This window comes from Mastigoproctus giganteus, chromosome 10 (assembly GCF_048544385.1).
Source record: "Mastigoproctus giganteus isolate SK-2022 chromosome 10, ASM4854438v1, whole genome shotgun sequence".
Lineage (NCBI taxonomy): Eukaryota > Metazoa > Arthropoda > Arachnida > Uropygi > Thelyphonidae > Mastigoproctus > Mastigoproctus giganteus.
In genome coordinates, this window is record NC_143584.1 from 192337881 (window position 1) to 192361276 (window position 23396).

A 23396-nucleotide genomic window follows, 5' to 3' on the forward strand; every position below is an offset into this window, starting at 1 on the left:
ATTTCGTGAAATTGCATCGGCAATGTTGAGGTTTGAGAAGATGGATGCTGACAGCGAATGATTCTTAAAAGTTAACAGAGGTGTGAATGATATGCTTGCCTGCTATAAAGAAATCTACGATGAAAAGAAAAAAGCCACCGTGCAGTCATCCGCTACATCCATTAATGTGTTCTTTTGTAAGGTTGAGCGGCTGACCACTTCTAAATCTACACAGCCCTCATCCCCGCAGCGCAACACTTATCAGCTGAAGACGTCAATTCTGACAACAATGCTCAAGAGGTAAAACTTAATGATGTTATGCCTGTCTCCTCTCTTTTTTGAAATTTTTTAAATTGCACGTTTTTGTAATTTTTCCTGCGCATGAGATAAAAAAAAATTGAATAAATGCAAGAATTAATTCTATTTACATGATTGTCAAACATTTAATTTTTGATTCAATCAGTTCAGCAAGCAGGGTGGCGAGTGCTGCACAAACGTGGGGGAAATTCCGACTTACGTGGCGTTCCGTGGAATGCAACCCTTACATAAGTCAGGAAGCTCCTGTACTGGTGATACGTCGGCACTTCTCCATTCCAAAGGTGCCCTCACAGTTAACTTGAATGGTTCAATACACTCCCTGGCAGCTCTCTCAAAATTACTGGGTGTATTGCCATCGACTCCAGGGAGTGTATTGAACTATTCATAAACATTCATCTGTAATTTCAAAGTCATTAATTTCATATGACTCATCCTCACTTACACAGCCCTTTCTCAGCATGAAGGATCTATTATCAGTAAAAGACAGATGTAAAGTAGCTGTTAAATTCTTCCACAACACCAAATGTTTTGTCTAAGACTTTCCCACGCCCAAGTGTCTGATCACAAGGGGTCGCTCTGATTTGCTGTTTTTTTCTTTGTATTCACATAGATGAAAAATTGCTTGTCCTGATTCTTTGTTCGCTTAGCCAATGCTTTCTCATATGCAGCATTGGCTTCTCTAACTTTATCTATGGTTTACCAATCAACTTGTACCAATTGTAGGATTTAGTACTTTTCATCACTCTGTAACTATCCACTGCTACCTTTTTTCTGCTCTATTTGACCAGCCAGCTGTGCATTCATCTATTTGGCATCCTCCTCCTCCTGCAATATTTAGGCTTAAATGGATGTCAGATGAACTAATTAGACATGTGACAGAGAAGAAAAATGCATGGGATACATATTGTTATTTGTTGTTATTTTCGTTTTTAGGAGCATTAGCAACTAAGGCCATATTGCTTCGGGATATGCGGTGGTCATTCCCTGACCTTTCCGCATCGTCCGTATTTGGTGGTGACGGGTTCGAACACTGGTCTAATCAAGAAGTGTGTTCTACGCACTGCTGCTCCTTCCCACCTGGCTACGGAGGCGCCTGGGATACATATAAATTAACATGTAACACAGAAGCCTATGATAGATATAAGCTGGTCTGTAAGCAAGTTACAAAGGAGGTTAGGCAGGCGAAGGCAGATTACGTGAAATCTTTGGCAAAGGATGCAAAGAAAAACAGCAAAGAGTTCTTTATTTATGTAAACTCTAGAAGGAAGGGGATGAATCAGATTGGTCCACTTGATATCGATGGTTCAACTGTTGATCCTGCTCAGGTAGCTAACAAACTAAATGAATATTTTGCATCGACATGCACACATGAGTTATTCAGGGAGGGGAATGCCAGAGGTGTATTCAACTCTGGCAGTAAGCTAGATAATCTTGTAATAACTGAGAGTAAAGTGGAGGAGAAATTGTTGAAGATAAACACAAGAAAGGCATTTGGTATGGATGGAATCTATCCAGTTATATTAAAAGAGGCGGCAAAGGAAGTAAACAAACCCTTAGCCATAATTATGAGAGCTTCCCTGGACTCAGGAGAGGTACCCATGGACTGGAGATGTGCAGATGTGATCCCAATCCACAAAGGAGGATCAAAGGGTGACAAAAGTAATTACTGGCCTGTTAGTTTAACTTTTGTTCCAGGGAAATTAATGGAGGCACTGGTTAAAGAAGCAATGCAGGATCATCTAGACAAGACTTCAGTTATAGCTCAGACACAGCATGGGTTTGTTAAGAGGAAGTCTTGTCTGACTAATCTGAATAATGCACAAGTTTGCAGACAATACGAAGGTTGGCAGGGTTGTTAATGACAGGATCTGCAACAAGATCTAGAAAAATTGAGCATATTGGCTGAGAGGTGGCAAATGAAGTTTAACGTTGACAAATGTAAAGTACTACATATGAGAAGCAGTAATCCCAGAGTAACGTATCAACTCTGTGGTACCACACTGACAGTTTTTTTCGTTAGTTGTTGATGCATCGGCTTCTGTGGCCATAATGCACCTCCCAGAGTTTTTGCATTTTTCTCTGATCCAAGAGCCCAAGGCGGGATTCGAACCCGCGACCTTTGGGTTGCCAGGCAGGTACTTTACCCACCTGGCTAGCCCGGTCAGCACACTGAACAGTGGTAGAGAATGAAAAGGACCTGGGGGTAATTGTGCCAGCAGATATGAAGTTTTCTGAACAGTGCAGACGGTCTGCAAGAGTAGCTCACGGTGTCTTGTCAATGATATACAGGAATTTTTCTAGCAGGGTTAAGGAGATGATTATCCCGTTTTTTAAGGTAATGGTCAAACCACACCTCTAGTACTGTATACAGGTCTGGAGGCCTCATTTTAAGAAGATGTAGAGCTGTTGAAATGAGTACAGAGAAGGGCAACAAGATTAGTGAATGGAACAAAGGGTTGCTCTTACGAAGAAAGGCTTAAGTTTTGCAAATTACAGGGTCTGGAGACTAGGCACCTGCGAGGTGATCTGATTGAGGTGTATAAAGCCTTGAATGATTTGAGAATGCTCAATGCTGATGGGATTCTTCCTCTTGCTCAGAATAATCGCCTGGGAGAGCTAAATTCAAATTGAGGAAAGACGGTCGTAGGATAGATGTGCGGAAGTTTGCCTTTAGTCAGCGGGTGGTTGATTGCTGGAACAAACTTCCATCTGTCGTAGAAGTTGATAGCTTAAATAGATTCAAGGCAGAACTTGACAAACATTTGGAGTGAGTGGATTGGTGAAATAAGGGTTTTTTTTTTTTTTTTTTTGGCTGATGCTATATAAGCTTGCTTTCTTGCATCATGTGCCTTTGCTAATGCTAATATTTTCTTAATGGCATGTATGTGTTTCATGGCTTCTGTGATTTTTGCTTTAACAGTATTCCATAATTCAAGTGTATTTGCCCTCACTTTGCAATCTTCCCAATTAACAGATGCCGCACAGTACCTTAAACTGTCAAAGTCTCCTCTTTTGAAATTAGAAACTGTTCCTTTACTTTCAACTACTGCAACATCTTTCTTTCTTCATCTTCCAAATGGTGACTGCAAGATCACTACTTGCCAATGGTTCCTGTATTTTAAGCCCTGTGATGTCATCTAATCAATGAGTAATGAAGAGGTCAAGAATATTTTCACCCCTAATATTATCTCTAATATGCTGATACAAATAATAATCATATAATTTATTTAGTAAAAATTTTCTCCAAGGTGAGTTCCCTCCCACTCATTCCAATCAACCTGGGGCAGATTGAAGTCACCCAAAATAAGACATTTGCACTTGCTTGCCCCTTCCATCTGCATGTAAAGACTCTCATCATACTCTTCACAATCTTCTGTTCTGTAGATTATTCCACCTCTCATTATAACTTTGCTTCCAAGTAACTCACAACACAGATTCTATGCTGGCAGATGCAACTTCAGACTCAGCAAAAGCTCTTTTCACACTCAGGCTGCTTTTGATATGAAGCACCCCCCCCCCCCCCCCACCTTCTATCTTCCCTAAGTACATTATGCATACCATAGAAGAATCTGTCATTCCCAATTTCTGGGTGGCACCACATTTCTGTTAGCCCTATTATGTCAGCATTAGTTGTCCTAACCAGAAATTCATATTCAGCCATTTTATTGACAATGCTCCTGACATTAGTATTGACACAGTTAAGACTAAGTATTCTTCCATAGTTTACTACCCTGACATACCCCTTTGAAGTTATTTAGGCTTGTTTCCCTATCTTTCGCAGCCTGCTCATTTGAAACATTGCTACTCTCAGAAAATCTTGTCAACATCTGCTGTTGTGGCAACATACAACAATTCCTGAAATGAGTACAAGCATTACTTTGACCCATATCATCAGATAAATTTGGATCTATTTTATCCTTCTTCCTCCTAACTAACAGTTTCCCTGCACTGTTAAGCTATCCTCAATGATACTGGCAAATATCCTTTCACTACCTTTGTTCAAACGAATACCTCTCTACAAAATAGATTCCTTTTTCCCACAAGTGCAAGCCATTCTGATAAAAAATCCTCCTCCCGCTTCAAGTTTTAAGTTAATCCACAAGGTTTTCAGCATATAATTCCTCCTATCATGTCTGGGCAGAATTGCAGATACATACACATTCTGAACTAACTCGTGGTATTTTTTCAACATGATTCTATATTTATCCAACAAATGGTCAGGTCATGTTCGTTTAATAACATTAGTCCCCACATGAATAATAAGCATTATTATTATTCAAGAAAAGCTATTAAAGAGAGCATCTCTTTACTCTCCTTAAATTATGATGATTATGATGACCTGTTAGTAACATCTAAAATTGTTACTCCCTGCAAACACATCCTGGTTCTGGTCCACCTATCTTTATTACAAAAAATATTACCTGTTTCCTAGGCAATAGAGTCTCCCAATAAAACTAGATAACTTTTGACCAGAGCAATATGCACTTGGCTATTCTTATCTGGGACCCGAATTGGGAGTGCTATCACTTGACAGGTCATGAGATACTTGAGTCCCTCAAGAGCTCCCAGTTCCATCTGACCATACCAAGCCGAGTAATGAAGCCTCTGGCCCGACAACCAAAAGAAAAACATTACTAAAACCCCAAATTTAGTTATTCTAAAACCTATTGACAACCAAGAAGTCTAGCGAGGAAGTCAAGAATACAGTTGTCAATAAACTGAAGGAGCACTTTAAAACTAGAAGAATTAAATCGATCAGGAAGACCAGAAATGTTGGGATACTGATCGAAACTGAAACATCAAAAGAAATAGAAGACATCATAAAAAATCCTGCCATCTCAACACCTGGCCTTACTGCAGAACAACCGAAGAAAAAAGGCCCCTCAGTAGTCATATTTGATGTCCACAAGGACCTCACACCTATGCAAATCACCGAAGAACTATACTACCATAACCTGCAAGCATCTCACCCTAACTCAGACCCAGAAATTTGGCTTATTGAGCGAAAATTTCATAAAAAGTCTAAGTCAGATAATAATGTCAATTGGGTAGTAGTAGTAGTAGTAGTGGCATGTGATGCAAGAAAGCAAATGTATGAGCTTATGCAGCATCAGCCAAAAAAAAAATCACACCATTCCTTCCAAATGCCTGTCCAGTTCCTCCTTAAATTTATTCAACCTATCAACTTCCACAACGACAGATGGAAGTTTGTTCCAGCAATTAACCACCCGCTGGCTAAAGGCAAATTTCCGCACATCTATTCTACATCTGTCCTTTCTTAATTTGAATTTATGCCCCCTTAGGTTCGTAATCTGAACAAGTGGAAGGATCCCATCAGAATTCAGCGTGCTGAACCCATTCAAGGCCTTATACACCTCAATCAGATCACTGTGCAGGTGCCTAGTCTCCAGCCACTGCAATTTGCAGAACTTAAGCCTCTCTTGGTAAGAGGATCCCTTCATACCCCTCACCAATCTTGTTGCCCTTCTCTGTACACGCTCAAGTAAATCTACATCCTTCCTAAAATGAGGCCTCCAGACCTGTATGCAGTACTCAAGGCGTGGCCTGACCATTGCCTTATACAGAGGGATAATCACCTCCTTTTCCCTGCTAGCAAAATTCCTATATATCATTGACAAAACCCCATGACCTGCCCTGGCAGCCTGTCTGCATTGCTCAGAAAACTTCATATCTGACTGCACAATTACTCCCAAGTCTTTTTCATTTTCTACCACCTTAAGTGTAGTACCACACAGTTGGTACGTTTCTCTGGGGTTACTTCTATCTATATGCAGTACTTTGCATCTGTCAAGGTTAAACTTCAGTTGCCACTTCTTAGCCCATCTGCCCAAATTATCTAGATCCTGTTGCAGTAGCACACTGCCATTACTGTCATTAACAACCCTGCCAACCTTTGTATCATCTGCAAACTTCGACACTAAGCCTGATATACCTTCATCAATATCATTGATAAATATACAAAACAACAGTGGACCCAACACCGAACCCTGTGGGACTCCACTAATAACATTAGTCCAAGAAGAGCAGGACCCATTGATTACCACCCTCTGTCTTCTCGCACTTAACCATCCTTTTATCCATTGTAGCAACTTACCCTTAATACCATTCTGCTCCAATTTGTACAATAGTCTTCCATGCGCAACAGTGTCAAAAGCTTTCCTGAAATCCAAATATATGATATCAAAATTATTTTTTTGCATCCAGTTCCTTTGTAACCACATCATAATATCCTATCAAATTTGTCAGACAAGACTTTCCCTTAACAAACCCATGCTGTGTCTGAATTATTGCTGCAGTCTTGTCTAGATGATCCTGCAATGCATCTTTAACCAGCGACTCCATTATTTTACCCGGAACAGAAGTTAAACTAACTGGTCTGTAATTACTCGTGTCACCCTTCGATTCCCGTTTGTGAATTGGGGATACATTTGCACATCTCCCGTCCGTGGGAACCTCCCCTGAGTCCAAGGATGCTGTCATAATTATGGCTAAGTGTTTGCTTAGTTGCTTTGCTGCCTCCTTTAATATAACTGGATAGATCCCATCCACCCCAGGTGCTTTTCTTACGTTTAACTTCAACAGTTTCTCTTCCACTTTGCTCTCAGTTATTACAAAATCATTAAGTATCCTGCTACAATTTGATAACCTTCTGCCATTTTCAAACCTTAATAATTCCTCATGTATGAATGTAGATGCAAAATACTCATTCAGTTTGTTTGCTATCTGAGCAGGATCATCAACAGTCGAACCATCGATGTCAAGTGGACCAATCAGATTCATCCCCTTCCCTTTAGAGTTTATATAAGTAAAGAAATCCTTGCTGTTTTTCTTAGCATCTTTTGCCAAGGATTTCTCGTAATCTGCCTTCGCCTGCCAAACCTCCTTTGTGACCTGATTACAGATTAACTTATATCTGCCATAGGCTTCTGAGTCACTTGATAATTTATATGCATCCCATGCATTTTTCTTCTCTGTTACAAGTCTCATTAGTTCATTTGGGTGGTGGAGTTAATCCCCCAGCTTGGAATAGAATAAAAAATCAAGACAGAATATATATAGACTAGAGCAGCCATCGTTTTAAAGAACACATGGCTGTCCCAAAGCGTTTCAACTGATGCAGGTTTGGCCACACCACACACCTGCACTCAGGCGGAGTCAACCTGTGGGCACTGTGCCCAGAAGGGACATCAGTATAAGGACTGTCCCAACAAAACCAGCGAGCCTGTCTGCACAAACTGCAAAAGCTCAAAACATCCTCATAATCACTCAATAAGAGACAACAGTTGTCCAGTTTATCTAAGCGTAAAGCGAGCTCAACAAAGTAGAACCGATTATGGGCCTATGCCTTAAACAGTTCAACACCCAACAGATCAAATTCATCCAACTTAATGCGCAGCAGGCCAAGGCAGTTCCAGACCAGCTAAAAGTAATTGCAAATGAGGAAAATATCGACATCATGATCCTTCAAGAACCTTATACCCATGCCAAGCAGGTGCGGGGTTACCCACTTGCATACAAAATAATCCAAGCAGATAACGAAACCCCTGGGTGGCAATTGTAGTCAGGAACCCAGAACTCGCCACCACCAAAATATCAAGTCTCTGCACATCCTGAGCAGTGTGCTTGCATGTTATAGGTCCCCTTGGAACCTTTTATGTAGTTTCTATATATAACAGACCTGGAGAGGATATTCTTCCAACAATAAACTATCTGGAAAACATAGCAGCCCTCTTTCCCAATGAGAAAATTATCATGGGGACAGATGTAAATTGCCACTCTCCTGCTTGGTTTGCGGGGTCTGATGACCATAGTGGCACCTGCAATGAGCAGTGATTGGAAGAGTTTATCTCCAATTCACAGCTAAATAGGCTACATAATTTGCCAACATTTTCATCCACTCTCTGGGAATCAAATATTGATATCACCCTGGCTGGTTATGGACCACCGGGCCATAACCTTTCAAATGTCTAGAATCCAACAGCGACCATTAAATCCCAAACTCACATTGAACAGATATAAAATAGAAAATGCTAACTGGGACAACTTCATAGCAGCTCCGGACATTTCTGTCATGCAACTCCCGGCGGGGGACTGTAACTTGCTGGATCCAGAAGTGCACCAGAGAACTGTTACCAGGGTCAATACAAATGCTTGTACCACAACTTTTAAACAAAAAAATCTGCTCCCCAGTGCTGTTCCCTGGTGGTCCCCAGCACTGCAGTGCCTCCGCAGAGAGGTAAATAGCAAAAGGAAAGCTTTCCAAAGAGCAAGGAGTTCATGGCAGCAGCCAGAGGTGGAGGTCTTGAGAAAACAATATAAAATAGGCAGGAACACCTATATGGCTCTAATCTACCAAAGGAAAAGGACATCTTGGGAGCATCTGGTGATATCAACTGGGAATGCCGACCCTTGGGGGGTTGTATATAAAATTACCACCAATAAACTCCTCAGGGGAGAGGTTCTGAAAACCACTCTCACGCCACAAGGCACAATAACCACTACCTGGGAGCAGTCAATTAATAATATACTCAATACCATTTTCCAGCCACCAATCTCTGACCTCACACCAATACAAGCTCAACCGTGTGCCTCCAATGAATGCTACACCATGCAGGAAACAGAAGAGCCCTTCACCCTGGAGGAACTTCATTGAGCAGAATTGAAACTCAAGGACAGAAAATGCCCAGGTCCTGACCTGGAGCCTCAGATTTCCAGAAGGCATACTTTCTGCTGAACTTTTTCAATCACTATCTGCAAAAGGATCCTTTCCACTTGATTGGAAGACAGCTAATCTTCGACTTCTCCTCAAAAATTTGAATAAACCGCCACAACAGCCAACATAATACAGACCAATCGCCCTCCTAACTGTTCTCAGCAAGCTCTTTGAGAGACTCATTTTCTTCAGAATTCACAAGTATTATACAAACACAAACCTACAGGCCAACAACCTGTATGGATTCCGTCAGGTGCACTCGACAGTAGATGCACTAAATAACCTGATAACATCTGCTCCATCCACACCCAAAAAATACTTCCTTGTAATTGCAGTTAAACTTCGCTGGGGCGTTTGACTCACTTTGGTGGCTGAGCATCCTTGGCAGGCTCAGGCAAGCACAGATTCCTCAAAATCTCTACTTTGTAGAACAGGGCTAGGGTACTATGTACCCTAGCTCGGTTTTACAAAGCAGTCTTTATTCCAGCCATCTCATATGCTGAAGGGATCTAGTATCACCGGGAAACTATTGATACTAGATCCAGTATCAATCAGAAAAAATTAGACACCATTCAAAGAGCAATACTACTTACCATCACCAGAGCCTGCTGCATGGTGAGCACTCCTGCTCTCCAAGTCCTCTCTTTAGACCTTGAAATAATTAGATGCGGCATGTTGTATCATCTGTCTGAAGGAATCTCCACTACCACCACTGGATTCACCACCAACACAGCAATCAATCACAAGACAGAGAAAAAAAGGCACCTTCTCACTCACCTGCAGCAGGCCTGGATGACATCCACCAAGGGAGCAATTACAAAGAAATTCATCCCTGAAGTAATGTTCATGTTCCCAAAAGTCCCAAGCTGATATTCCCCTGGCCTGTACATAACGTACCTCCTCACAGGCCATGGGTCAATACAAGAAAAATTAACGTCTCTGGGCATCACAGATGATCCACGCTGCCACTGTGGCATTGACAAATCTTGGCACCATATAATGTATGAGTGTCCTGACTATGGAGATTTGAGATCTATTCTGATCACAGATTATTAATTTGCCAAAGAACCAAGAACATATACTAATTCATACCCATGACAATTATAAATACTTCACCGCTTTTGCACAAGATGTCTTCAACAGACGAAGAACATTAAGGAGAACATTAATGATATCTGCAGGCAAGATCAACTGGGACCTGTTTCCACGCAAGACTCCAAACTCAGACATTGGAGACATGAGCAGCTTCTCTGCCACAAGCCATATTGGCAATCAAACCGAGCACTCTAGCCTGGTTTTCTTTTACTCTCCTCCCCCTTCTACCATCTGGTGAGGCATGGGGCTGCCTCACTGACTTTTTGAGGTCGCCTTCTCTACCATCCCCATACCTCTGTCTTTCCTCCCAGCCTTCAGTCTCTCCCCCCACTCTGTATAACTGGCAGCGTACACCCCACACAACTTATCAATTAATAATGTCCAAATTTAAACTGCACTTACATAAACCTCTCTTGGCCTTTTATATTCTAGCATTAACCCCCTTTTTTTTCCACATAGGCCCTTGCCACTGAAATCTTTGGAAACTAGGTGGCAGGGCCTGCCAGAGTACAAAATATCTACTGGGTGCCTGACCTGCCTCCTCGGGGGCAAGTGCGGTAATGGTGGGTCCCAACGGCTCAATGGTCAGAAGAATAATGGTATACAACACTACATATCCGCCCACTCCCCACACACTCTGGCCTTCACAGAGTTCTGTGCTACACAAACAGAGTACATAATGCAGAGATGGGGGAAACCCCTGGTGCCGTCAACAACTAACAAATTTTGCACTTAACCACAACATCAACACTACAAATACTATCAAGCAAGAAAAGTAGATTCTCTTTCTAGCAAACTGAACCAAATCCCAGACTCGACTTAAACCAGATGTGACTCTATTGATTGTGACTCTACTATTATCTCTAACTAGGAATTACAGTGACGTGAAGTATTTTCATGGACTGACCTTCCATATCGGAATTGACAATCTTCTACTTTCACCTACATGGACTGCTAACCCTGGAACATCCAGGGTAGGATCCCATGCTAACCCATTCTAACCACAGCTGGGTAGGATTTCACCTGACCACACTAACTAGGGTATACCCTAGGTAGAATATTGCTAACCCAATGCTCGGATTGGGTAGGATCCAGCAGTTTAAGACTACTCCAATGCCAACAGGCAATCACACCCAGTACCCTTGCTGGGTGGCTTTTCTTCTCGGTCTCCTCTTTCACCTGATGGAGCCAATGTTCCACCGATAATTAGGGGGATGCTATCGTCTACATCCTCACTCTTATTCTTTCTTCTCCATCTTCCCTTCCTTTACTCCCTCCCTCCCTGCTGTTTCTCATTCTCCTTTTTTTTTTTTTTTTTTAACTTGTTCTATGTCCAGGAAATTCATGTCTTCCTGGTGGAGCCCAGCCAGAAAATAATGGGCAGCTTAGCTTACCTCCTAACAGTGAGTAGGGGTAACACAGAGTCCCATCCAATGCCACCCCATGTTACCCGTAAACAGAGCCACTGGTTCAAGAAGTAATGCAGGCTCATCTAAACAAGGCTGCAGTTATACTTTTTTTTGTTTAATGTAAACCCCAAACACGAGAGGTATTAGAACCTATAATACTTAGTACCGTGCTTGTGTTGGAGGTTGAGAAGATGAAAGAAGATATTTGTTGATACTGGACTTGAATTTCGGTAGACTGTAATTTTCAGGAAATATGTATGAAGGAAGGTTGTTCCAGAAAATTGCAGATGAATGAATAAACGAGGAAGATAAAAAGTTGGTTCTGTGAGTTTGAAGTTGAACAGTAAATGGATGTTGGCTGGTGGCTGCACGTGTTCAGACTGTTTTGAAAGAGAGAGAGAGAGAGAGAGGGAATTACAGAAGCCAATTCAGAAGAACAGTGCCCATGGAAATATCTGTAGAAGAAGTATGCAGCAGAAACAGTACGTCTATGAGACAGCGAGTGGAGAGACTCTGTTAGAGATGAATCATTAATTAACCTAACTGCCCTCTTCTGAATGGAATCAAGAAACCTGAGAGAGGTTTTGGGGGCAACACCCCAGATGTGGGAACAATATTCCATGGTAGGGCGGATTTGCGATCTATACAGGGTGCCGATATTAGAAGAGAGATTACAAGTCAGGGTAATCCCAAAAGAGATATATCATTTTGCCTAGAAATCGGAGTGTCACCAAAGATAAGCATAGGAGCAGAAGAATCCTTTTTGCGAGATATAAGACAAGACTGAGTTTTAGAAGGATTCAAATCAACTAAGTTGTCTCTGCCCCACTGGAGAATTACCTGAAGATCCGCATTTAGGGAATTGGTAGCAGACTTTCGAGAAGTTGAAGCTGATTGAGAAGGGCAAGGTTTCTCAAAATGGAAAGTGGAATGCAATGTGCTATCATCGGCAAAACTATGGATAGGATTTCCAGTCAATGGAAGAAGGTCATTAATGTACAAGAGGAAAAGAACTGAACCTTGGGGGACACCGGAATTAGTGGAGAAGTTAGAAGACAGAGCCATCTACCATCACTCTCAGTGAGCGATCAGAGAGAAAACTGGATAACCAATTACAAAAAAAAAAGATGCCAAACCATAAGATGAAAGTTTGTTTAGAAGACCTTTATGCTAAACACGATCGAAAGCCTTTGAGATATCAAGAGCAACTACTTGTGCTTCACTGAACCTTCCATTGAATTAGTCCATAAATGGGTAACATAAGCCAGAATACCACTAGTGGATATTCTGGCCTATGCTGACGGAATCCATACTGGCGATCGTTGATCAGACGGAAGGTTTCTAGGTAGTTTAAGAGTTGGCGGTTAATTGATTTCTCCATTACTTTAGAAAGAGTAGAAGTAATTGCAATGGGACGATAATTGGATGGGAGCGATTTGTCACCTTTTTTAGGAATTATGAGCAAATTTCCAAGCAGAAGGAAAAACACCTTTGGAATAAGAAAGTGAAAAAAGGCGGCAAAGAATAAGAGTAAATTCAGGAGCACAGATTTTGAGAATAAGTGGAGAAATACCATCGGGACCTGGAGCTTTCTTAGCATCAAGATTCGTCAAATCCTTCTGACATCCTTTTTAAGGAAGACCACAGGAAACATTGAATGGAGCGTGTTGGGAATGGAGGGAGGTGTTTTACCAAGATCATTAATACACAAGTTGGAAGAAAAATGGGATGCTAACAAGTCAGCTTTATCCTTGGCTGAAATGAAAACAGAACCATCTGGTTTGGACAGAGGTGGGAGCAAAGATGGGCAAAAGTTGCAGCCAATAGCTTTGGCAAGAGACCAGAATGCTCAGCTACCATTAGGGCAAGAAGCAAGTTTTCTACTCTTAACCTGTTCAAACTCTAGTTTGGACTGATTAATAACTGCTTTACAATTGTTGCAAGCTTTGGTGTAGGCAGAAAATGAAGCTGAAGAATTAGAAACAAGCCAATTACAATATGCAACATTCTTCTCTTAACAGCCTTAGCACATTTATTGGAAAACCAAGGTTTAGATAAAGGATGAGATTTTAAAGAGGAGTGTGGGATAAAGGATTTCACTGCTGCAAGAATAATTTCATAACGTCTGATGCAGCATGAGTTTGTTAAGGGGAAATCCTGTCTAACAAATCTGACTGGATACTATGATGTGGTCACAAAGTGGATGTAAAAAATAATTTTGATATCATATACTTGGATTTCAGGAAAGCTTTTGACACTGTTGCGCATGGAAGAATTATTGTACAAATTGGACAGGATACGAGTGCAGCTTATAGGGTTTTGTCAATGATAGAAAGGAATTTCGATAGCAGAGATAAGGAGGTGATTTTCTCATTGTACATGGCCATGGTTAGGCTGCAACTTGAGTACTGTATTGAGATCTGGAGGCCTCACTTTAGGAAAGATATAGATCTGCTGGAATGCTGCTGCAGAGAAGTGTAACCAGATTGGCGAAGGAAACAAAAGAGTGCTCTTACCAAGAAAGGCTTCAGTTCTGCAAATTACAGCTTGTAGAGATTAGGCCCCTGTGGGGAAATCTCATTGAGGTATTTAAGGCCTTGAATGGATTGAGTAAGCTAACTGTTGATGGCATTCTTCCTCTTGCTGAGGCTACACGCAAGAGGGTGCACAAATTCAAGCCGAGGAAGTATGGTTGCAGGATAGGTGTTCAAAAGTTTGCCTTCAGCCAGTGGGTGGTTAATTGTTGGAACAGCTTCAATCTGTTGTTGTGGAAGTGGGTAGTTTTAATAATTTCAAGGAAGAATTAGAAAAATTCTTGGAAGGTATGGATGGGTGAAGTGTGTAGTTTTTGGGATTTTTTTTGGCTCGTAAAAGAATCTAAGATGGGTGAATGGTCTGTAGGAATTGCAAGCAAGTATTCATATGAGGGGAACTCCAAAGGTGTGTGTCAGAGCTTGGAAACTAGGCATTTCAGGAGAACCTAATTGAGGTGTTAAGACACTGGAGAGGGGACAAAATTAATGACTGTGCAATTTTCATATTATAAAAGAGGAGAAAAACCAGTGGGCAGTGTGTTATGAACTGCTGGAAACTGCTTTCCCGGGTGGACAAGGCTGACAATCTGCAAAATTTAAAGGGTAGCTGGAGTGGTATTTTTGAAGGCAGGAAGAGATTTTCTAATGTAGCAAAAGCCTGGCTTCCTTACACCGGTTACCTTTATGAATACTAATATTGAAGCCCTTATTACTGGTTATTTCAATTATCATTTAAATTTTGTAATTGCTAACTGTAAGACTCCTCAGGGCTTCTGCTACGAGAATAAATACTGCAATATCTGTTTATCGTCAAAAAAGGAATATTATTATTATAAATTAAAATTTCATAAAAAAAAAAGCTCAGAAATATAATACTCGAATTATGGCTATTCAGCACCACATTTTCACATTTTCAATGATAATTATAACCAAATTAAGATATTTACCATTAGTGTCTTGGAATTTCCACCTAAAGAGTCTTGTAATAACCGTGTTAGTTTGGAGTTTCTGTACGGCACATGAGTGCTTTTACCGTCTACTAGAGCTGATATTACATTTCCCAAAGTAGAAAGTGAGAGGTTTATTTTTGTGGCTTCCTTTAATCTTTGACCTGATGCTCCAGTTTTGCTCTGCCGTTCAGAACCCTAAAGAACAGAAAAGAAGATATTCTTCGTGTTTTTGCAAAACATTCTATACAATTTTCCACCAGAGTCTAAACTGATTATATTGACTATAAGTTTATTATGGATATATTTTAAAAGCAAGTAAGTAAAAGCTCGTATTCATTCATTCATTCATTCTTGTGGATATATAAATTTTTAAAATTCTTGTATACATCCTAATTATTATTTTAGTTTGACAAATTTTTACTTGGCAAGACAGAAATTGCACAGAAATGACATAAATGCTACTTTAAACAGTCCCAATGTGAGAAGTGACTCATTACATTATTTGCATTTATAATATGACACACTGGTGCATATATTCCTCTTGCATAAAATGAAAGAACTTTCTGCCACAACCATGATGACTTCACAGCAACTCTCACTTCTTCAACTATTAAAAAACATTGTCTTGACAAATACTTCTTCAGAGGACTGAAGAGATGGATGTCTTAAAGTGCTTGGTCTGGACCAAGTGTTCGATCCTTCAGTACTTTTGACTGTAACATTGCAACCATGCTCTTGTGAAAGTGGCTGTATGGGGTATTACACTGTCATGAAGCAATGTTGTACCTGCTATCAGCAGATGCAGCAATATTACTTTTTCCTTAGAGTCACCCTTAGTGTCTCATGAATATTGCAATTTCAGTCCAAATTAATGGACTGAAATTAATCCTTTGGATAGGAAATCAACAAGTAGAAGCCTAATAGCAAATCTAAAAGACAGATGCCACACTTTTTTGGCTGATGGAGCAGTCTTGAATTTCTTGCAGGCCAGAAATCCAATAAATCCAAGAAGATTTCTTTTCAAGAAGTCTTCACCCTAAATTTACAGTCTACCTCTGCAAATGCTAGAAGCTCATTTCCATGTGCATGCATTTGTGCATTCTGTGAAGTGCTTTAGAATCCAGCATGCATACACCTGTCTGAATCCACCTGTCATGAACAATTCTGTATACACTGTTGGTATGCCCAATTCACTCACCAGTGTGTGCATTTTTACTTTCAGTCTGTAAAGATAGGACTTTCTATTTGTAAAATAGATATTTCTGTTTCACTGGTGGACACATGGATTTTGCTTCAATGTTAACATTTATTCTACCTGACAAATTCATTACATCAAAAACTTATTCATTTTTTAAAAGCAAAACCTTAGGCCTATCATCAATTCTTTACAAATTTAAGAAGAAGATATCCCTTTGTATTTAGAAAACAAATTACACTGTGTATGTTCATGTCTATATGTGTGCTGACATATTTGCTTACCCATACAGTATCACCAGCTACTAGTAGTGCCTTCTTGTAGCCAATAACAAAAATAATATATGTAAACCTATATATCTGCAAAGTTTTGGATTTATCTTATAAAACCTTTTTGAAAACTAATGTGTTATATTTCTCTTGGAGGAGTCCTGCATACAGATCTGAGAACAATCAGATACTTCATGTCACAAAATTTTTATGTAAATAGATAAAACAATCAACACTGGTCAACTGATAATCCATACAACTGTTCTTAATACCACTGCACAATAAAAAAGCAAGTGTCATTTGGTATTCCATGCTCATATCACATCATGCTCTACCTTGCAATAATATCGACAAATTTATTTGATATGTTATTGTAAGAAAATATATTGCATGTAAAAAATGGGATCATGACAATTCACTGCAAAACAGTTCAGTGCATGACAATTTACTGTATGCTACAATTCAGCGAATGACATTTCGGTGTATACTACAATTTGGTTAAAAACAACTGGTGGCTATGACAATTCAATGAGCATGGCAAAGCAAGACAGAAAACTTTTAACATGCCATGTTGTAAATGGTGATTTTCATGAACATGATACTATTCTTAATATTTTATATTTTTGATGGAGTATACTATCCACCTTTGCTTTTCAGTACACATTCTGCTTTTTTTTAGGAGATCCTATTAAAAATGCACTACAGAGATTTAAGACTGGGATATAAGAGAACGTTGTTCCTTGATTCTTTCTAAATCACCAAAATTTCTCATTTCCTAAACCTTTTACTTCATTAATTTCGTTAATTTCTGATCTCTATAGTTTTTTTTTTTTTTGTTAGTTGTTGGCGCATCGGCTTCTGTGGCCATAATGCACCTCCCAAAGTTTTTGCATTTTACTCTAATCCAAGCCCGAGGTGGGAGTCAAACCTGCGACCTTTGGGTTGCCAGGCAAGCACTTCACCTACCCAGCTAGCCCGGCCGGCACCACCGAGTTGTCACACAGTAAAATGTCATGCACTGAACTGTTGCATATAGCAAATTGTCATGCAATGAACTGTTGTTCAACAAATTGACATGGACTGATGAAAAATGTGACATTAGTGGTGCAGCTGGAAGTGTGTTGCAGTACTCTGCATAAGCACTTACAGTAACAGCATGGTACTTTATATCCAACTCAAGAGGGTGGACAATGAAAAAGTCTTTATAAAAAAATTTTGTACAGTCCAACATGAAGTTCCCTCAGCAGTGCAGACAGGCTACTAGGACAGTTCATATAGCTCTATCAATGATATGCACAAATTTTGCCAGCAGGGATGAGGAGTTATTTGGTTTTTAGAAGCATTAGCAACTAAGGCCATATTGCTCCGGGATATGCAGTGGTCATTCCCTGACCTTTCCGCATCCTCCGTATTTGGTGGTGACGGGCTCGAACCCCGGTCTAATCAAGAAGCGTGTGCTACGCACTGCTGCTCCTTCCCACCTGGCTACGGAGGCGCCCCAGGGATGAGGAGATGATTAGTTAGTTAGTTAGTTATTTGGTTTTTAGGAGCATTAGCAACTAAGGCCATATTGCTCCGGGAAATAAAATAAAATAAAAATAAATAAAATTCTTCATGCATTAAGAATCTGCAGATAAATGAACCACTAGGTGGCAGTGATCACAGTGTGCTGAAGTGGGAGTTATTCAAAGAGGTAACTACCATTAGGGGTAAAGGGAAGGGGTATTGCTTTCTTAAAGGCGACTACAATGGACTGAGACAGTATTTAAATTCTATACAGTGGGATCAACTGATGATACTGCCAACAGCAAATTCAAAATGGGAAGCATTCAAAGAACTTATCTTGGAAGCTACTAGGCTTTACATACCAACTAAGAAATATTGTTCAAGGTTTAGGCCTAAATGGATGTCAGATGAACTAATGAGGCATATGGCAGAGAAGAAAAATGCATGGGATACATACAAATTAACACGTGACACAGACGCCTATGATAGATACGAGTTGATCTGTAACCAAGTTACAAAGGAGGTTAGGCAGGCGAAGGCAGATTACGAGAGATCCTTGGCAAGGGATGCGAAGAAAAACAGCAAAGAGTTGTGTCCGGCTGTCTGTATGATATGCTCCGTAAACTTTTCTTGTTTTGTGTGTTTTTTATTTAAAGTATTAAGTTCCTATTAGTGCCACCACATAAGGATAGGCCCTTGGACTGCCAGGTGCAAGTACTGTATTATTTGAACGGACAACAGATAAGTATTAAATGAATTTCTGCATGTTCATTCCGCTACTCCATACAAGCGCTTTCAGCCATTATCTTGTAGTTCAACTTATACATGTGTCCAACAGACACTTGACCTTGACCAGGCATTAGAGTTTTGCCTAGCCGCTCTGTTCTTCCCTCCCTACTTAGTCCCCTGCTCCCTGTGGATTTCACTGCAGGGCAACTAAGGCGACCGGCTGGTCACAGTGCCTATTGCTTGCTAAACCACAACTGTGGTGATATTAAATTATCTAGTAAAACTACAGTAACTGAATTCAATATGACAAATACTACCTCCTGTCAAAATTCTAACGTCTGCACCATCTGTGGGACCAGCTCTGACCCCATTGTCCAATGTATTGAGTGCAAACAATTAATATGCAATGACTGTACACATTCTGACCTGAAAAAATTAAATAAAAGTCGGCGGAAATCATTCTGTTGTGATAGATGTCGACTCAGAAATTCTCAGAAAAGCCCTATAACTGTTGCAACGCCAAACAGCACGGAACCTGAGTCACTTTCCTCCTCTTCGGCTAACAAAGTTGAAATGCCGTACTCTAGTACATTTGAGACAAATATCATGCCAATAACTAGAAATACCGACTCTGAATCGTACATGGATGAAGCCTCTAATCCTTCTTTGTTGTCGCATCAAATCTCAGATGCATCAACTCAAACACATATATCTGTGCTGTCAGAAGATCTCAGCGCTAACTCCTTCCCTACGGAAACTCTGAATCCAACCTTTGGTATTCTGCAATCAACTGAATTCCAGGAACTACTCTTTAACACTATGCAGAAAATCCTCATTCAAACTCATCTAATCAGCGCACCTCATACTGCAAACTCTGAAATTCTCCTGGATTCTAATACACTCAATGAAGGAAACAGCGAGCTATACACGGAGATTTGTGGTATAAAAACAATATTAGCTAATCAACAGGCTGAAATTTCTGACATTAACGCCCAAATTAAAAATCTCACATCAGTTATGTCTTGCCACTTAAGGGAAGCTAGGAAGAATTCTGAACCTACTCTCGACACCAATGGGCTCAAAGTGAATACGAATTCTTCATTAACTGACGATGCCCTCAGTACTGAGACCAGATCTTCACCTTCCACCGGCCTCAATAGTTCTACTGCTGCAAATATTAATTTGCCCAAGCCTGCTAACATTCATGATTCAAGTCATTCAACTGAGCAATTTATTGCCAAACAGACTCTGTTAGATGATTCTTCTGATGTAAATAGAACCACTCCTCCCACCTACTCTCCTCTGCGGAACAGTTCTGTCTGTACTTCTATTTTACAAGCTCAGAGTCACCAAGCGGAATCCTCTTCAACATCAGTTAAGGCAACATATGCAAAAATAACTGCTGCCACATCTAATGAGGTCTGCAAACCTGTCTGTAGATCTGCCGCCACAGTGAGTAAACCTGTTTCTGATTGCCAGTCTCAAATATCGCACCAAAGATCAAAACAGAACAAACCGTCAGAAAATATTAAAGCATCTATATCTCAAGGTACTTTCTCCAAGCTTCCAGCCATAACTCATCAAACACAGAATGTAACTACTGCAGAAAAATCTCAGTTACTCAAACACAAGTATAATATCACAATTATTCCCACAAAAGACCGAATTTTTCTTTCTAGACTTGGACCCTCCACTAAATCTGAAGATCTTGTCAACCTAATTAAAGAAGAATATGGTTTCGGAGTAGATGTCCGTTCTCTGAAGACACGATGTCCCGCCTACTCATCTTTTATAATAACATGCCTTCCATCACAGAAAAAGTGTTGAATCTAAGATCCCTTTTATCAGGGGCTCTAGTAAAACGCTTCACGGACAGACCATCAAGGGAGTCCAAAATCTCCTCTCCACCGGCATAGCAATCAGATACCCTGCTATCTACACATACTACGCTCTCCTCTCGTCATAGAATCCCCAGATCCCAACTGTTCAGTGTTTACCTTCAGAATTGCAGGAGTATAATTAGCAACCTAAACCACTTCAGAGCAATCCAAGGCTCACATATTTACGACATTTACCTGCTCACTGAAACCTGGCTCTCCATTGATATTGATGATCAGGAGATTATAGATGGACAATATACAATCCATAGAAAGGACAGAGGATCTCGTGGAGGCAGAGTAGCTATTATACATTCTAACCATATACTCTGTGAAACTGCATCAAATTTCACAAATATTGAATCAGTATACTGCCTTCTTCATCTTGGCAAGTTAAAGGTTTTAATAGTATTGCTTTATTTTCCACCTCCCTTAACTAATATAGACCTCCAGTACTTAGAAAGCTCGCTGGAATCAATCTTCCCACTAATTCAATCTGCCGACATAGCAATGGTTTTGGGTGACTTTAACTGTCAAATGGCCAATTTAGAATCTTCTTCTCCATCACTGCAGACTAGGGCTCTCTTTAATATGCTTCACAGCTATGGTCTGGAACAAATTTGCAACTTTCCAACCAGAGAAAATGCCTACCTCGACCTAATATTTTCCTCTACTCATATAGATGTTCACACCGACAACCCCATATTTCACTCGGATCATTCACCAATTACTTTTGACATCACAGTGACTTCTCATAACTTCAAATGCAGCTCCCGTACTCCTCGATTCAATTTCAGAAAGGCTGACTGGCCTCTGCTCAACCTAGCTCTAAGAAACGTAGACAAGCAGCTCGCTGACGCTATGGATGACATCGATGTGCTCACCAACAACCTGATTAACTGTGTCCATTCAGTTATATCTGACATTGTTCCTCAATCCCATCTTACCGCACGCTCTACCTACCCGCACTGGTATAATAGTGAACTAATACGTAAAATTAAATCCAAAGAATTCTACAGAAACAAATATAAGCAAACAGGTGACAGTCAATACTATGAAATATTCAGCCAACTCCGCAAAGAAGTGAAAACTCTCATATTAAACTCCTACAACATGTATACAGAGTCAGTTCAGGATAGTCTGCTTACTCACAGAGATATCAAACCATTCTGGAATTTCATGAAGCATAAGAACATAACCAGTAGAAAGTTACAACTCCGAAACGCAGATGGAATTCTCTTATCTGACGAATTCAGTATTGCTCAAGAGTTTGCCAAACACTTTTCTAGAATTCAAACAAATGATACATTGAGACCTGCCTCATTTCCTGACTTCACACCTGTTAAAGATGATATCCTCATTAATCTCTTTATCACTGATGAAGATTTAAACTCGGCATTAAAAAGCATGAAAAATGACTATACTAGAGGCCCAGATGACATTCCAGGCCTATTTTGGAAAAGGACTGTCACTACATTGAAACCCCTCATACTGCGGATCTTCAACCTGTCTCTCAGGCTGGGGAAGTATCCTAAGCACTTTAAGCAGGTCAATATAGTTCCTATTTTCAAAAAAGGTGATAAAAATGACGTATGCGATTACAGACCCATAACCTTGCAAAACAGCCTGGCTAAACTCTTCGACACAGCAGTGCACAAACATCTCTTCGAATTCTTCAAGCCTTTTATCGATCAGAATCAACATGGTTTCTGCAGTGGCAAGTCAGTAGTCACAAATTTACTTCCTTTCTGGCAATACACCTCTGAAGCTCTTGATAACCACCTACAAGTTGATGCAGTCTACACAGACATATCTAAGGCATTTGATAAAGTCCCGCACGAACAACTTCTGGAAAAACTTAAGCTATATGGCATCCGTGACCCTTTGCTCTCATGGCTACGCAGCTATATTACGCATCGTTCCTTGAGCGTTATCATCGATCAAGTGAACTCAGACTGTTTTATACCACTAAGCGGAGTACCACAAGGCTCTCCCTTAGGTCCTCTTCTCTTCATTGTTTTCGTAAATGATCTTCCTTCTTTCATCTACACCTCCAATGTTCAAGTTGCTCTCTATGCAGATGATCTTAAGATCTACTCAGCAGTGAAGGAGACTACCAATTCTCAACAACTTCAATGTGCTCTCAATAAATTCTCTCTGTGGCTATCTCTGAATGGCTTGTCTGCTAACCCCTCGAAGTGCAAAGTTATCTCTTTCTCATCTTGCAGATCTCCACAACTAATGAATACGGAGTATAGTATTAACTCTGTGATCATCGAAAGGTGTGACCAAGTTAACGACTTAGGGATTCTCTTTTCCAGCAGTGCTAAATTCGATGCCCATGTCCTTAAAATCACCAGCAAAGCATTCAAAACACTGGGATTCATCAAACGGAACACATACAAGTTCAAAAACTACAGATATGCGGTTATCCTTTATAAAACTATTGTTCTGCCAATCCTTGAATTCAGTTCACCCATCTGGAATCCTCACACAAAGACTTTAACTAACAAAATTGAAGCAGTCCAAAAAAACTTTATCCGTTACCTTACGTACCGCAATCCTCTATTCTATCACTCAGTGTATTATGAATCGCTGTGTGATTACTTTCATCTAAGGCCTCTGTGCACCAGAAGAGTTACTGCTGACATCGCCCTCCTAGCCAAAGTAATCACTGGAATTTATGAAGCATCTGATATCCTGAGTAAAATAAACTTCAATGCTCCCTGTAGACAAGTCAGGAACCTTACACCGTTTCGCCTTGACTCTGCCAACACGGACTTAATGAAGTTCAGTCCACT

At 40.3% G+C, this 23396-nt stretch overlaps 1 protein-coding gene across 1 annotated transcript in view; it reads right to left on the bottom strand.

Annotated features, from left to right (window-relative positions):
* Klp64D (kinesin-like protein 64D) overlaps positions 1-23396 on the bottom strand; it is a 169284-nt gene that overhangs the window by 85916 nt on the left and 59972 nt on the right. The window contains exon 8 of the mRNA XM_090383588.1: positions 15017-15214. Within this exon, the coding sequence (XP_090239714.1) occupies positions 15017-15214 (198 nt within the window). The remainder of the gene's footprint in view (positions 1-15016; positions 15215-23396) is intronic.